Source organism: Onychostoma macrolepis, chromosome 15, assembly GCF_012432095.1.
Source record: "Onychostoma macrolepis isolate SWU-2019 chromosome 15, ASM1243209v1, whole genome shotgun sequence".
In the NCBI taxonomy this organism is placed as follows: domain Eukaryota; kingdom Metazoa; phylum Chordata; class Actinopteri; order Cypriniformes; family Cyprinidae; genus Onychostoma; species Onychostoma macrolepis.
Genome location: NC_081169.1, coordinates 28,918,752 through 28,937,137, shown reverse-complemented (window position 1 = coordinate 28,937,137; position 18,386 = coordinate 28,918,752). Strand labels below are relative to the sequence as shown.

Here is an 18,386-nt window from a genome sequence, read left to right as displayed (position 1 = left end):
GTGAACCAATCAACAACAACCAGACAAATGAGCTACAAACCACACACTGCCAGACAACCAGCGAAAATTATGAATGAAACGTGTAAATCACAATAACTTTCAGGTAATATATAAACGGAGACCATGAATTCAATAAACTGAATAAAATCAGACTGACCTTTGACCTGAGACTAATGAGATTTATTTTTCACTGGCATACTGCATACTGCACAGTAGTATATGCTATATACTGCATGCTATTTTAAAAATAGTATGCAATGCAGTCTGCAACTAATGTTTCAAACAGTAGTATGCTGTCCATGCATTGAGCTCTGGTTGTCTATATTGCACTTACTATATTTCTGCAAACATTTTGCATACTCTATAAATACTGTATACTACGTATACTATCAAAAAGGGATGATATGCTATTCTAAACACAAAAGTGACAATTGCTTCAGTTCATTTATATCTATGAATTAGATATATGAATTAGAATAATTATCTAGGCTTAAAATAACATTCTAAGACATCAGACATGGCAAATAAAATAAATAAATAATAATAAAGCCCCACTATTTAAAAAATACCAAAGTATGTGAAACAATAATTAAGTACTATGCAAAAATATTTTTACATGACCTAAGTATGTTGCATGTTTAATACGACAAGTTGCATGCAGTTGTAAAATAGAATATAAAAATGAATACAGACACTTTAAAAAAATAATAATAATTTAAATAATATATATTATATATAAATATATTCAAATATATTGAATGTTTAAAAATCTTAACAATAGTTCGTAGCTTCCTGCATATTGAATTATCCCAAAATAGTATTTTAAGAAATACTTCAAATGTTAAAAGAATACAGATTTGGATGTACTAAGTAAATAAGTAAATAAATAAATATTCTCCTCATTTTGAAATTTGGTGGCATTTAACCCAAGCCCTGGCTAATTTGTCAACCTGCTCAATATATAATATAATATAATATAATATAATATAAAATAATATAAAATAATATAAAATATATAAAATAATATAATATAATATAATTAATATAATATAATTAATATAATATAATATAATATAATATAATATAATATAATATAATATAATATAATATAATATAATATAATATAATTAATATAATATAATATTAAATATGCAGCTATAAAAATAAAATTTTGACAGTCCAAAACACAGATGTTCAAAATATATTGATTTGAACATATTTTAAAATACCACTCAGTTGTTGCATTGTGTCTTGCTGAATACTATACGTTTTTAAATTTAATCAAAAGTGTTTGCTGCGCACAGTATGCATTCTATATACTGAAGAAATAGTACCTGTAGTATGCTAGTATGCCATTTCAAACAAAGCCTTTGCTCCATCTGGCCACTAGAGGGCAGGTTCTTTCCAGAATTCCTGCCTTTGTGCATAATAGTGTGGTTTGGTTTCATGGCCTTTCAGTGGCAGCAGGCCACTCAGGACAGTACTGCGTTTATCACTCATCTGCAGACATGGGTGTGTGTTGTGGTTGTTGTTTATCAGTTCTCTGGAAAGCCGTCCTGCCTGATGTCATGTTTATTGAGTATCAGGAAGTAAAACTTATTAAAAAACACAATAACAAACACAGACACATCGCAAGCTGATTTTCATCTTTACTTTTCTTTAAATATCAGGGTGTGCCGGCCGTCAGTAACTCTTAAAAATCCCTCTTTGAGTGCTTTTTACTTCCTTTTTCTATATGAAGGCTTATCACTGAGAGATCTAAAGGAGTTCAGGAAGAATTTCCCTAAAATATTCATGATATGAGAAATGGTGAACACACACACATCAACTATTTGATGTCACTCTGTGTTTGTGTGTGGGGGGGGGGGATGTCTGTGTGAAATAGTGAGTACAAACACTCAATCACAGCTTACTGAGTCATAAACCCTGATAAAATAAGTGACTGATAACAAGAACCATGCTGTAGGATTGAGGGAAGCAGGAAAGGAGGGTTATGGAATAAAGGCGGAGTGAGAATAGAAAGTGAGCGACCAAGAAAAGGAAAAGGATTGCTAAGAAGAAGTGAGTTGGAAATGCCCTAAAATTCCTGAGTTCCAGTAAAGTGTGTCGTCCTGGTGCTGGTGACTAATCATGTGACCAGGTGAGGAGCCTCTGCCTCCTGTCATGTTGTTGGTAACATGACTTTGACTTCCTGGGCAACCTGAAACCATTAGTGATGTTTACTAAGGTAAGTGTCTCTATTATCATGGATATAATCACTCCAGAATGTAATATGGTTATAACTAGCATTAGTGATTTAGAGAGTGGAAAATCTCAGAGGCTTCAGGGTGGAGCGTTTTCACTTTAGATATTAAGAAACCACCTAGCAATCAACGGAATTCCTCAGCAAGCTTGTAGAAATGACATGTCAACCACTCAAAATACTTAAGCACTTAGAAAAATCTGGCTTTCACTCAGAACAGCTTATTAACCACACATAAGTCCCTCATTCAAAACACCTTAGCAACCTTTTAGAACACCCCACATATAAGAACACCTCAGAAACTGCATAGCAACGCCCTGACCACGCCCCAAAACACCCTAGCAACCACTCAGAACACCCAGTGACTGCATAGCAACGCCCTAACACACACCCAGAACACCCTAGCTACCATTCGGAACACCTTAGCAACCATTCAGAACACTGCAGATAACACCCTGACAACTCCTAAAATTCCCTAGCTACTTCTTAGAAGAACTTAGCAACTGCATAGCAACGTCCTGACATCCACTCAGAAGACCCTAGCGACCACTCAAAAACACATTAGCTACTAAACTCCCTAACCACTATTAGAATACCTTAGCAACTGCATAGCAACACCCTAACAACCCCCCCAAACCCCCTAGTGACCACTCAGAGCATTCAGTGACCGCTTAGCAATGCCCTAACAACCACTTAGAAGACCCTAGCGACCACTTAAAAACACATTAGCTACTCAACTCCCTAACCACAGTTAGAATACATTAGCAACTGCATAGCAACACCCTAACAACCCCCCAAACCCCTAGTGACCACTCAGAGCATTCAGTGACCGCTTAGCAATGCCCTAACAACCACTTAGAAGACCCTAGCGACCACTTAAAAACACATTAGCTACTCAACTCCCTAACCACAGTTAGAATACATTAGCAACTGCATAGCAACACCCTAACAACCCCCCAAAACCCCCTAGTGACCACTCAGAGCATTCAGTGACCGCTTAGCAATGCCCTAACAACCACTTAGAAGACCCTAGCGACCACTTAAAAACACATTAGCTACTCAACTCCCTAACCACAGTTACAATACATTAGCAACTGCATAGCAACACCCTAACAACCCCCCAAAACCCCCTAGTGACCACTCAGAGCATTCAGTGACCGCTTAGCAATGCCCTAACAACCACTTAGAAGACCCTAGCGACCACTTAAAAACACATTAGCTACTCAACTCCCTAACCACAGTTAGAATACATTAGCAACTGCATAGCAACACCCTAACAACCCCCCAAACCCCTAGTGACCACTCAGAGCATTCAGTGACCGCTTAGCAATGCCCTAACAACCACTTAGAAGACCCTAGCGACCACTTAAAAACACATTAGCTACTCAACTCCCTAACCACAGTTACAATACATTAGCAACTGCATAGCAACACCCTGACAAACCCCATAACTTATATTGACTATTATTATGTTACTAATTGGTTCTTTTATGACATTTTTGGAGCTTTACAGATTCTAGTCACTGCTTTTGTTGTATGGAAAAGAGCAGTCTGGACATTCAGTCTTATGGGTTTGCAGTGACATGACGGTGAGTACAAAATGACAAACTAGTTATTCATTTAAATTGCTTGTGGAAAGATTATAAGGAGTGTGTATTAAGTAAATGAATTCCTCAGATAATATTACTGGACATTTAGAGATATTAAGAATAGAAGCAAATCAGGTAAGAAATAAACAAATGTCCCGACACAAACAGCCGCTTCAGACATGTTCCTCAGCTCAACATTATGTGAATGCGCTCACTAGACTTATTAACCAGGTTTTCATATCCAGACGTGACCGCATTCCTCCACTCACTGATGTGCCAACCACAATGACATTCTCAAATACCTCTGGATATCATACAACAGGAAGTAAAATCACACAACACATCCCGTAAGAGAAGGACGAACAGAATGTCTGACTGTGAGCAGGTCTGACATTCATGACGTTACTGTAATAACTCAGCCGCTACTCCTAGTAGGCTGTAAAATTGAATGGACATTTTCACTGAAGTTTTGAGATGATTCTACTGGCATCAAGATCTCAGGAGTCTCACACGTGTCTCCTCTATGTTTCAAACTGTGCTTAAATGTAATAACACTTCAAAAAATGTTTTTCTCATTTAGTATTTTTTGTTGTTTTCCAGTACAAATATCCAAACATTCAAGATCAGTTTACTTGGGAATCGAGATAAGAGGTTTAAAAAATCTAAATTTGCTTAAAAGGAAAAAACCTGCCAATGAGGTAAAAAAAAAAAAACTTAATTCAAAGTGAAAATTGGCATATATATATATATATAATAAAAAAATTAAAAAAAATTGTAATTTTTAAGCAAAAACTCACTTAATTTTTATATATTTTCTCTGAAAATAAATCTTAATATTGTATGTGAATTTTGCCTCTCAAGTAAATTAATCTTGATTTAAGAATATTTAGATATTTGTGCTGGAAAAAACCCCAAAAACCATCAAACTATTATTTGCACTGAAAATACATCTGAAATCAGCGGCTCTCAATATCAACTCAAACATTTCTCTTTAAATTCTCAGAAAATCAAATGATCTGTGCTGCTCCATATTTTTAGGACTTTTTGAATCTGATGAATGCATGGATAAAATCTAAGTAAAATATTTAAAGTTGCATCCGGTGTCACACTGCGGTTGTTTACCAGTTTCTCGGGTCAGTATAGTGTGGGTGGATCAATTCTCATAAAGCCAGGAGAAGATAATGAGAAGTGTGTGATCACTGAACTGTTGTCATAATTCAGCCAGGTGTGAAAACATAAATAATCATCGCTCAAGCATGTCATGTGACGTCACATCTGTAAATGAGCTTGCCATGAATCCGTCTCACCTGAATGCACACAAACACAAACATTTGTTTACATTTCATGCAGGAATTTCCCAGTGATGCTTATTGTTATTCAATTAACTAAATTGTAATGTAAAACAACATGTAAGCTGTGGTTCTTCAGGGGACCTTAAGGTACGTCCCCACACCGTCGACAACAAAGCCTCTCTCATAAACATCAGGCAATGATAGAAAAGCAATATAAGCAAAGAAATTAATGAGAAATATATATAAAAAATAATGATTAAATGATCAAATGATAAACTACATGAATGGCTAATGAATATAAATGAATTTAAACAATCCTTCAGATTAATATTTTAAGTTGAAATGACTTGTACACCCAATTTGATTATATTTAATGATAAAATAATAAATTATAATGTAATATAATTTTACATTTTTTTAATGTAAAAGTTTTTAAGTTAACGTAGCCTTAAGTTAACGATTTTTTATTTTATTTATTTTATTTTTTTTTATTTTTTTTACAGTGAGTTTTATTTAATTTAGTAAATTATTGTAGTTTAGCCCATTTTAGTGCAGTATATAGTTCAGTTAAAGAGATTCAGTCATCATTTTGTACCAAACCGTTTTGGCTCCCATTGTGTTTTGTCCATACTATTGAAGTCAGTGGCACCCCAAATCATTTGTGACCCTGGAGCACAAAACCAGTCTTAAGTCGCTGGGGTATATTTGTAGCAATAGCCAAAAATACATTGTATGAGTCAAAATTATACATTTTTCTTTTATGCCAAAAATCATTAGGATATTAAGTAAAGATCATGTTCCATGAAGATATTTTGTAAATTTCTTACCGTAAATGTATACAAACTTCATTTTTGATTAGTAATATGCATTGCTAAGAACTTCATTTGGACAACTTTAAAGGCGATTTTCTCAATATTTTGATTTTTTTGCACCCTCAGATTCCAGATTTTCAAATAGTTGTATCTCAGCCAAATATTGTCCGATCCTAACAAACCATACATCAATGGAAAGCTTATTTATTCAGCTTTCAAGTGATGTATAAATCTCAATTTTGAAAAATTGACACTTAAGACTGGTTTTGTGGTCCAGGGTCACACATTTGGTTACCAGCATTCTTCATATTCCCTCGGTTTCACAGACATGGTTTAAGGCTAGTCCCAGACTAAAATGCATGTCTAAGCTGTCTCAACTGAAAATACCTTGCTCTGACATGTCTTAAAATATGCATTGTTCTGTCTTAAGATGCACACATGTAACGTTTTCTTCTAAGGCATTTTTATAAAAGCTGCTTAAATATCTTAATTTAACTAAGGCCTAGTCCTGGCTTAAACCTAAACCTATCCAGCCCCGCCCCCTGCATCTTTGTTCTGCAGTGAGGGGCTTCTGGTGAAACCGGGTCATTATGTGTTGTGTGTGTGTGTGTGTAATTTTCCCTTAACGTTTACATTAGTCCAGCTTTTCTCGACAATTTCAGACAGTTCTTAATAAACTTATACTATCAAAGTTCAGCTTCAGCAGTATTTGCGTTCATGCACTGCATATCAGTTCTCTTAAACTTGATGTGAAGTTACTCATTTATAATGTGCACTTCCTCTCTCTCTCTCTCTCTTGCTCGCTCACTCTCGCTCATCTTAAGGAACTGTAATATGTGTGTGTTTCATTTCATCTGTTGCTCACTGGAGGAAAAAACCACTAAACTTAGTAAGTGCTCTCTTATTTATTTTATCCTCTTCTTTACAGACACATTTGATCCTTTCACTATTCTTGCTCCACACACACTTGACTTTCACTCGCGCGCTGGTTTATGAAGGCTTCTGGACGCGATCTGTTTAGTCTGACTATGACTGTGTGCTGTGAAGCGTGTCTGGTTTGATCTCTCACCCACATAAGCTGGATAAAGAGTAGTTAAGCTGGCGTTTCTCTTTATTTCTCTTCCCCTTTGTTAGTGTCTGTGATCAGCCCACAGAAGCTTTTATTTCCTTCGATCAGTTCCAGTTTAATGTGGATCATTTATGAAGCTCTTTGATTTCACTGTAAATGTGTCACACGTGAACTCTGAACTATCTCAGATCAGCACAATCATCACAATCATCACAGGAGGTTTAGCACCAGTTTAGTTTGGTTTAGATGAATTCTCTATTAGTTCAGTTTTTACTTTAGTTAAATGTAATAAAATGGCACAGCCAGTTTACTTCAGTTTAATGTCCTCTGTGGTAAAGCAACACAATTGGTTTAGTTTTTAGCTTAATTTAGTTAAGTTGAGTTCTAAAGTAAAGCAACCCAGTTAGTTTAGTCTAGTTTAGTTAAAATAACAGGTACAATAAAATGGCACAAGTCTAGTTTAGTCTAGTTTCGTTTAATGTCCTCTGTGGTAAAACAACACAATTAGTTTAGTTTCGCTTTTTAGCTTAATTTAGTTTAGCTGAGTTCTGTCTTCAGTAAAACAGCCTATGTAGTTTAGTCTAGTTAAAATAATACGTACAGTAAAATAATAAAATGGCACAACAAGTTTGATTTAGTCTAGTTTAGTTTAATGCCCTCTGTGGTAAAACAATACAATTAGATTAGTTTTCAGGCTAAGTTTAGTTTAGTCTAGTTTATTGTAAACATAGTGTAGTCAAAACAATTAGTTTTAGTTTAGTTTAAATTAATGCCATCTGAAGTATATGAGCATTATCAGTTTAGTTTATTTCAGTTTATCCTTACTTTTATTACTTAAGAATAAGTTTAAGTTTATTTCAATTATACTGGTAGTATTTATACTTATATCAGTGTACAGTGTACTACTAACCAAAACAAACTAAGCCGCTTGTACCGTTTCATTGCAGAGAGAGTGTAGCTAAACTAACTGATAGTTCTGCTTTACTGCTAATGCCATTAATCCAAACTAAAGCTTGTTGTGCCATTATTTACTACACTAGACTTGACATTATGTACTACATTAAACTAGAGTCAAATAAATTAAACGTGTTGTTTCACCGTGGAAGACATTAAACTAAATCAAGTTTATTTAAGTGTGCTATTAGTACACTCTAAAAAAAATAAAAAGCTGCTATATAGCACTAAAAGCGGTTCTTGGCTCGTAATCATAGGGGAACCACTTTTGGTGCTATATAGCACCATATCTTTAAAGGTGCTTTACAGCATCTTTGTCAAATGGTGCTATGTAGAACCATAACAGGTGCCATATTGCATTGTATTTCTTCAACAAAAATGGTGCTAAACAGCACCAACAGTGGTTCTTTGGCTCGTAAAGAACCTTTAAAGGGGCTTAACAGGTTCTTTGTACGGCAGTGGTGCTATATAGCACCTTAATCACCCCAAAATTAAGCTAACACTGAAGAACTGCTGAAGAACCATATAGAAGCTTAACATATTCTGTATATGCACTGTAAAAAAAAAAGAAAAAGAAAAAGTTGAGCCAACTTAAACTTAGAACCATATAGGAACTTAACAGATTCTGTATATGCACTGTAAAAAAAAAAGAAAAAAAGAAAAAGTTGAGCCAACTTAAAATTTTAAGGCAACCAGCTTCAGCAGATTTTTGAGTTTTCTCAACTTGTTGTTTTAAGTTTATACAACAAAAATTTGAGAATCTCCCACAAAAATAATTTGAGAAAACTCAAAAATCTGCTGAAGCTGGTTGCCTTAAAATTTTAAGTTGGCTCAACTTTTTCTTTTTTTCTTTTTTTTTTTACAGTGCATATACAGAATCTGTTAAGTTCCTATATGGTTCTAAGTTTAAGTTGGCTCAACTTTTTTTTTTTTTTACCCCTTTATATAGCCCCTTTAGCATGACTGAGGGGCTATATAGCACCGCTACCATATACAGAACCTGTTAAGCTCCTGTATGGTTCTTCAGTGGTTCTTTGGGGTGATTAAGGTGCTATATAACACCACTGCCGTACAAAGAACCTGTTAAGCCCCTTTAAAGGTTCTTTAAGAACCACTGTTGGTGCTGTTTAGCACCATTTGTGTTGAAGAAATACAATGCAATATGGCACCTGTTATGGTTCTTCATAGCACCATTTGACAAAGATGCTGTAAAGCACCTTTAAAGATATGGTGCTATATAGCACCAAAAGTGGTTCTTTTTTTTTTTTTTTAGAGTGTACTAATAGCACACTTAAATAAACTTGATTTAGTTTAATGTCTTCCACGGTGAAACAACACGTTTAATTTATTTGACTCTAGTTTAATGTAGTACATAATGTCAAGTCTAGTGTAGTAAATAATGGCACAACAAGCTTTAGTTTGGATTAATGGCATTAGCAGTAAAGCAGAACTATCAGTTTAGTTTAGCTACACTCTCTCTGCAATGAAACGGTACAAGCGGCTTAGTTTGTTTTGGTTTAATGTATTCTGTAGCAAAGCGACACAATCATTTTAGTTGTTGTTTTTTGTCTATAGCACAACAGGACAATCGGTTTCCTTTCTCTCTCTCTCTGTTCTATATGTCTCTCTCTGTTTAGTTTAGTCGTCTAACGGAGGGTGTGTTTTGTGGAATTCCCTCTGACAGTATCGATATGAAGCAAATGACATCACCTCTCTCCCTTTCTCTCTGTGTAGGCGTGTAGTTCCTGTTTCGAGAGTCTATGCGTACTGCTGAGACAGATGAAGAGGACATGAAGCCAGTCTGCTCTCTGTAAGTGTTTCTGCCGTTCACACATCCATCAGCATGAGTTTACAACTGCGCTGCTTATACACTCACAGGTACAGATACAGATCTCTCTCTCTCTCTCTCTCTCTCTGTGTGTGTGTGTGTGTGTGTGTGTGTGTGTGTGTGTGTGAGGATAACTAGTGATATAGATGATGAGATGTTTTTAAATCTAATGATGTGCACAGATTTCTGAGGGTTGGTTTAAGGGTTTAAGACATAAATATAAGCCTAATTAATCTAATAGAAAAACATTAGAAGATGTCTTCACTAATATAGTTTGATCTCTCTATTTATTTGTGAGAGAGCGTGTTAGTTGCTTATTTCTTGAACTAAGAGAGAAGTACACTTTATAGTGTGGCTGCTCATGTGTTATGTTTGTATTTGTATTTGCATGTACATTTTTAGATCAGGCCAAGAACACCAGGAAATCATTTTTCTTCAGGCGTTTTTTTCCTGCATTGTGCTGCAATGTTTTTTTTTGTTCCTGGTCATTGCATCTTAAAAATGTACTTTCAAGGCTGTGAACACATCAGTCTAAATAATTAAATATCTCCACCAAGCTAATGCCAGATATTCAGATCTCCTGTTTCAGGTCAACATTCACCCATATTGACGTTAATTTATACGTCATTTAATAATGTTGCATCCGCAAAGTCCACAGACCAGAAACAGTTAATCCATCTCTGCTGCACGAGATATGATATCCTCTTTCAATTACTCACAGTATTAGTTTATACTACAAAAAAGTATGCTTGCTTATGAGGAAGTGAGATGCTGAACCATTTGCTTAGTTATTATAAACCTGACCGCATGCAGCAAGAGTTGCACACATGAAAAATAAGGCTTCCAAAATGTTTTTTGCAGAACCCTTTTGGGTTCCAAAAAGAACATTTACATGAATAGTTCTTTTTTATTAGTGTGAAGAACATTCCAAATAACCTTATACAACCTTGGAAAGATTCCGTGAATGTTTATGGTACTTCATGGAACCATCGATGCAAATAATATTTTTTTAATAGAGAGGATCAGCAGTCAACACCACATGTTGTTTAGTGATTAAGGCCCGATGCTGCAGTTATTTTTGTTTAAGCATTACGAAGTGAGTCATGGGAATTTTTTTTTGAGGAATATGCAAATTCACGTGATTGTGAGTGTTCATGTTTGTCTCTAATCGTTGCTCTTGCTTGTGTGTTTTTTTTAGCTTGGCCTTGGTCGTGACCTTGCTGCTGTTAACAGCTACATCTGGTAAGAATAACATTTTGCAGAATTTCACATTTTCACCTGTTAGTGTTTAATGGTAATTTGTTTGAAAGGCCAAACAAGCAGCCACCTTTGAAAACAGTGATTCGAACAGGACTAGCGATCAAAATAATATGCTAAATGAAGAGATTGAAAGAGAAATGTCATGGGAGGTTGGATAAATTTGGATGTAGGGATGAATTACTAGAAGCCGTAGGAGTTGGGGAATGCACCTCCACACTAAGTTAAAAGAACAAGGAAGCAAAACCCGGACAGTAAGAAAAGGACTTATAAACCACTGAAATAAGTCATAGAGAATCACCCTGATTGAAACAAACACACCCACACAAACACATGTTTAGCTATATGGTAACATACCAGAGACTTTGATTATATCTAAATAAACTTAAAACTTAAAAAATAAATAAACACATTGTCACTGCTATCAAAGTTTTCCCTGTTTAAAAGGGAACCTCTATAAAAGCAAAAATAAAATGTGAAAAATAATATATATATTTTTCAGCAATGGTTGAATTACAGGTCTAATAGTGTTTTACTGCTTTTGCTTGGAAATGATAAATTAAGTAATTATCCACATAGTAGCATAATTCTATTCACAGTGCAAACAGCAAAAAGAATATAACACTAATTTATTATATATATATATATGTGTAGAGTTTATTTGCAAAAACAGATAACTCCATTTTTTTTTTACATTTTCAAAAATCATGTTTTTTATTATGTTATCATGTTATTATTGTATTTTCTTGTATTAGTTAGCTGTTTTTTTAAAGTTATTTTTTAACCTAGTCAAAATAACCCAACTGCAGCTAGATTGAAATTAACTGGAATGCACAATGAAAAAACATGATTTCTGAGAATTGTTAAAAACGGAGTTATCTGTTTTTGCAAATGAACTCTTCACAGAAATTGAACTGTAGTGGACAGGTATATTTTCTGTCACAGAACAAAATGTACAAGAAAAATATTGTTAAAATCTGGATGAAACTATTTCTGACATCTTATTTAACTGAAAAATATTTTTTGTACCTGTCTGGTTGTCTGAGAATAAAATTATTTAACACTTATTGCCGAGGTACATGGTGCATCCCCTTTTCCTGCCGCCATTTTGAATATATTATGCAATATCTCAAAAAAATAAAAAATAAAAAAATAGATAAAAAGACAACAATTAAATGGAATCGTAGACAACACTTTGGGGGTTCGCCAGTTGGTGTTTGGGACATGATGCTACATCTTAAATGGTTCAAAATGGCTTCCAAATAGCTGTAGTGTCCACTATGCATCAGAGGGTTAATATTTGTGCAGTTCTGAGACGCGGGTTTGCGCGCTTCTGATGAGTGCAAGCACACATCTTCTCACTGCGCGCGCCAGCTCTCATTCTCAGGCTCTTGGTAAGGCTTAAATGAGTTTAGTTTAAACACAGATATCAACATGTGCTGTTCGCGCTATCAGCACGGTGACGGAATAATTCCAGCATATGGCATTCATTGAACAAGAGTGAATGGTTTGTCCATGTTTTTTTTTTTTCATCGCTGTTGTTGTAATATGCTGGGAAGCTAGAATGCGCATCCATCAACAGAAACATACATTAGCCGAACCCTGTTTGTATTACATGTTATTTATAACAAACCATATTACAGATGCGTTGTCAAATTTAAGTTGAACCGCGGTCCTAGTGCGTGCGGAACCGTATACGGTTCGATTTTTTATTTATTTATTTATTTTTATTATTATTATTATTATTTTTTTTTACCAAGAACCGTTCCACCCCTACTTATTATAATAAACCATAATAATCAGTGTCGACTGAAGTGCTTCTGAGATTTGAGTTGTTTCTGTTGTGTTTGTTGTAGGTAACAGCAAGGTACCAATGAACATCACGGCTGTTTTGGGCCACAGCGTTACATTCAGATGTCCTTCTACCCACAGAGATCTTGTTGAAGGCTTGTACATACAGAAAGTTATAAATGATAAAGATGACTTGTTCATCAACGGGTTTTATAAAAGCCGCGACATGCCAGTTAAACCTGCCTACCTGAGAAGAACCAAAGTGAACAAAATGGAGCTCAGCATGGAAATGAGAAACATCTCAGTCTCTGATGAAGGATTGTACAATTGTGTTGCTTTCGACAACAAATGGGAAAAGACTGATATCTCAGATATTCTCCTCAAAGTCACAGGTATGACACAAGATACAGACAACAGGGTTGGGTTAAATTCAGAACTGAAGAATCGGCACATATCCAGTTCATGAGTGTGAATCTGAAACAAATCGACCACAACAGACAGAAAGTTTAATTAGAATTTGAATCAGAATGACAGAAGGAGGAATTTACTGAAGTGCAATTCAAATGTATTCAACACAATAACAGAAATTGCAACACAATTTCAAGACAATACAAAAATAATTACATTATTCATTTAGGCTAATTCTGCCTGTTTATTACCTGATATGTAGAATATACTTTATCTCAAATGATAACAGCCAAATTATAAATAAATTTTTAAAATTATGTTTGCCAGAACATATCCAAATAATTTTTCAGAAAGTTTCCAGATAATTTTATTAAAAATAATATTAACATGAAAATTAGAATTTATATTTATAAATTAGAGCATTGTGGTAAATTAGTAAATATTTCTGTAAAGACTCAATATTTTATGTATTAGAATACATGTTTGTACTTAATACTGAAATATGAAATGCATTTTTAAAAATGACCATTTTTAAATTTTCTTTTACTTTTATTTTGAAAATTTATTTTAAATTTTATTTTGATGCACCCCATTTAAATGAGCCATTCTCATTTCAGTTCTGAATGATGCATAACCTTGATAAACTCCTACAGTGTGTTTGTGTGGTCGCGTGTGTGTGTGTGAAGCCATTCTGCAAAATTTCATTTGAATATGCGTATGTAGGTTATTTGTGTGTACGTCTGTTGGTTTATTTGCGTATGTAAGTCTGTCTGCGGAGGCGCGCATGCTTGTACGCATTGGAAACTCACTGCTGACTAAGGATTCTGGGATGCTTGTATTGACGTGGGTTTTGGGGAAGTGAAACATTGAGGGGGAATGTCTCCGGATCTCTAAAATGTCACTTATTCCACTGCTCTCTCCTTTTTACAGCTGAGTACAGCGTTCCCACAATCACGACAGACTGCAGTGAACGTAAACGTGGCTATGGCAGCGCAGTACAGAGCTGTCAGTTAAGCTGCTCGGCGGTGGGCGGATACCCACAGAGCACCGTCAGATGGGTGGAGCTTAATCCAAGCCTGACAAGCATCGTTTACAACTGGAGTTCAGCAGATAACGAGTCCAAAACTTGGACCATCAACCAAACCATCATGTACAACTGCGACCAACCAACCAATGTCAGCTGTGCCATAGGGGGCACTGTTTCAGACACCATCACTATATGTAAGTGTGTTGTTGGATGTTACTCCGTAACTGACTCAAAAGTTGTCTTTGAATCTCAGTATTGCATAAAATTACGATTTATAGTGGCCACGTTTCCAAAAAGCATAAAAAGTAGTCTATACACTATATTCCAATTCTTTTGAGGTTTTGCAATTGAACAGGCTGAATTTGAAGTCGTTGTTCACTTGTAATCCTTCCCTTTGCTGCTCTAAAATTTACTTCATGATTATTAATGAGGTTATACATAAATAATGTGTGGGTGAATAACTAATATCAGGATAGTGGACATCATGCGAGTGTAACAGTTGTTAGAGCACCCGCCTCCCATGCCGGAGACCACGGTTTGAATCCTGCTCAGAGCAGGGTGAGTAGGATCGGTTACACGAGGGACCCTATCCCAAAATTTAAAAGGAAAAGGCTGTAACTTTTCATGTATAAAAGACCCAGTTATTAGTATTAGAATTTAATTAGTAGAATTTATACTATACCAATTTTTAATATTATTTGGAGAATAAATCGAATTTTATGTTTTTCTGTTATCTAATTTTTATTGTTTTCTTAATTAGTTATTTTAAACTAATTTCATCTAATTTATTTCTTATTTATTTTAATCTAATTGTTAATTAGATTTTTTTTTATTATTTATTTTAATCTATTTATATATTTATTTTAATCTATTTTATTTTTTCCAGTTTTTTGTTTTTTTGTTTTTTACTTTTCACATTTTGGAAACCCCAGTAACAAGTGCGTCACAAATATTTCTTTTAAAGGAAAAGTTAAATGAACAAATGTTTTTTTTGTTGTCTTTTTGCAGGTGAAACAGAATCTTTCCCACTTGTGGTGATCACAGCTATCATCATCGTGCTCGTGTTTGTCCTGTTACTTATTTTTGTCGTGGTGATAAAGTGCTGCTGTAGAAGACCACCAACATCAGGTACACAAGAACACAGACACACTGAATAATCAGGAGACACCACACTACATGAGTTATAAGTCTTCATCAAACATCTGAACATGTTTTCTCTCTTCCACAGAAGATCAAGCTGGGAGAGTTGACATTCTTTTAGAGTAGGTATCTTCTCACTACGTTCTCATATCACCAAAGCAGTAGTTCACCCAAAAATTACTTTACATTTACTCTCATCTTCTTTCAAATATGAAGTATGAGAAATCTGGCAAATACATGCTATATTAATGCAATTACAATGAATATGTTCTGAAACTCACAAAAGCACAATAGGAATCACCCATACCAGGATAATTAGTTAAATCAAAATTAAAACCATAAAAAATTACTTGAAATAAAATAAATGTTAAATGAAAAAAAAAAAAAAACATTTATTTTAGCTCATTGACAGGAAAGTATTTCTCATTTTGATTTTGTTTAACTTGATGTAATAAGATAAATAAAACTGAAGAAAAAAAAAAAAGTTATACAGTAGGGGTGTGCGATATATATCGTCTGCGATAATATCGTAATTGTTGTTTTAACAGTATTTTGCAAAAACCAAACAAAACACCCATACAGAGAGCACGCATTCATTACGTGAAGTCTAGACTAGATCACAAAATGATCACAAAATTCAAGATATGAGGGCAGAAAATGTGTGTATATATCATATAGTTACAATCACACGAAGAGTGCCGTTTTTTGTTCAAAAATAAGCATGATTGTGATATTGATTTTATACAACAGTTCAATAAACAATAAGTTAATATTAAGAGACTTACGTTTTAGACACCATATTGCCTGTTTTTGCTCCATTTCGTCAACAAAAAATACAGCTTCAGCACTGTTTTGCATCTCTGAGCAACATGACCATGTTTAGTTCCTGAATGAATGAACCGTTTAAATGATTCGGTTCAGTCGCAATGACTCACTTGCTACCACCTGCTGGCGGTTTTAATTTCACATTCAAAGTATCTGTTCATTTTAAAATAATTTCAAATATCAGTATTTAATGTTTTATGTTTAAAATATCAAAACATCATGCATTTAAATTAAGGTTAAAGCACTCTGTGTCCCTCTGAGCGGCATTAAACAGTGTGTAAATACATCTAAACAGTGTGTAAATGCCACTTCAGATGCAACTTCTGCAAAGATTAATTTTGTTGATACTGGTTTCATTTGTTTGGTAACAGCCTAAATGTCTTATTATGCTAATTGACTGATTAAATGTAACAATTTGATTCAAAACATGCACACTTTTAGGGAAAAAAATTGCTTTATTAAAAGTAAAATTGCCCATAAAAGGTAAAAATCAATTTAAATTTATATGAAAAGATTAATTTCTATCAATGATGTGAACTGACCACACAGTATATGAAGAATATCAAAAACTGCAGCTGTCCACGGTAGTCAGATATCAGCACAATAACACACTCGGCAAAATATCGTCTAATTATCGTTATTGAAAAAATCCCCAAAAATATCAAGATATCATTTTTTTTCAATAACGCACACCCCTAATAGTATCTCAACTAGTCCATACAGCTTAAATGCACTATATTCCACATCTTCTGCAGTCATTTGATAACTCTGTGTGAGATGCAGACAGAAATTGAACTCACTGAAAATCTTGACATTGTTTTTGCATGGAAAATAGCCACTAAGACATTTGAATTTACAATTAAAAGTAATTTAAAAAAATTATTTTTGGTTGATTTTTGGGTGAACTGTTCCTTTCATACACAAGTGATGTCATGTAAAGTTGATGCCAAGAATAACCAATGGAATTCCTGTATTTCTAACCAGCGACTGCCATTCACAGCTTCAGCGCGTCTGAGACGTAACGACGAAACTCTGAGGAGATGCGACGAGATTTTCACCGTTCTGACAAGCGGCAGTGCTTCAGCACCCAGAGCTCTCACTACAGACGGACAAATAGGGCAGATTGTCCAGCTGAACGCTGTGTCTTTAAAGCGGCTTCACTTCTGTATAGAAGCAGGCCCTGACAGATGCTTTTACAGAGCGATGCTGGACTGTCCTGGCACATTTGAACAAGCTTTTGAGAACGTTCCCTTCCTTTCCCTTGTCATTCATTTGGAAGAGCATCTTTTCTTTGGCATCCTGAAGATACAGTGGGCAAATTCACAAAGACATTTCAGGTTTACGTTGCTGGAAGAGGGATTTGTAATGGTGCTTATGACAAGATTCAGAGTTTTATGGCTAGAATTGCTCTATATATACTTCACAATCCCATATAGTGTTTCAAATTGTTTGTCTTTATTCCAAGGAGTGGGAATTTTAAAGTTCAGAACTTTTTTAAAGACTGAACTGAAGTAAATATTCTGATTTGGGCCAGTTGTATGGTTGACAAAATAACCGAGACAGTCTTGATGACTGTTGTCTATGTTCATTTAAGAATATGATGTTGAAATGGTCTTACGCTGGCACATTTCATTTGCTTCTAGAAGCTGATATATTTGAAGCTTTATTTTTTAAAGCCAGTTCTCAGACGAGCTAAAGAAACATAATACCTAAAAATCAAACACTGTTACATGATTTTGCTGGTCATTCCCCAAAATGCAATGTTTACCATCGCATTACTGTATGCCAATATGTCCACTTCTGTTTGTTCATGTGTACAGACTAGTACTGACTTCTTTACTTTTCTACAGCACCGCACTGACATTTACTGACATGCTGATTTTTTTTTTTTTTACTGTAAAATTGTTCTCAAGGTAACTGTTAACAGGATATTTAATTTTCAATTAAAATTAATCTGTTTCCGTGTGGAAATGTCTTATGCACTTTGCTTTCTGACTGCTTGAGAGGTCTGTAATTTATGATTAAATTATTCTGTGTGTTTCTCAAAAAAAGATGAAATAAAATAAAAAATAAAAAATACTAAAAAATCTGTTTGTCAATGTTCCCTGACTCTGGTTTCCTAATTAGCATCTCAAATTAAAGATTTTCTGAA

The 18,386-nt window shown here is 34.6% G+C and overlaps 1 protein-coding gene across 4 annotated transcripts; it reads left to right on the top strand.

Moving 5' to 3' along the window:
• The first annotated feature begins 6,716 nt into the window (after positions 1-6,716).
• LOC131554002 (cell adhesion molecule 2-like) lies at positions 6,717-18,323 on the top strand. Of its 4 annotated transcripts, none has more exons than XM_058798999.1 (8): positions 6,717-6,824; positions 9,693-9,768; positions 10,985-11,028; positions 12,900-13,226; positions 14,173-14,463; positions 15,278-15,397; positions 15,498-15,531; positions 17,235-18,323. In XM_058798999.1, exons 2-8 carry the CDS (start codon positions 9,719-9,721, stop codon positions 17,254-17,256), a joined length of 888 nt encoding a protein of 295 aa, XP_058654982.1. In that variant the 5' UTR covers positions 6,717-6,824; positions 9,693-9,718; the 3' UTR covers positions 17,257-18,323. The 4 variants fall into 4 exon arrangements, with proteins under 4 accessions (XP_058654982.1, XP_058654980.1, XP_058654983.1 ...); XM_058798997.1 differs by having other exon boundaries at positions 6,718-6,824; positions 17,219-18,323; XM_058799000.1 differs by having other exon boundaries at positions 6,749-6,824; positions 9,693-9,836; positions 17,219-18,323.
• Positions 18,324-18,386: the final 63 nt, after the last annotated feature.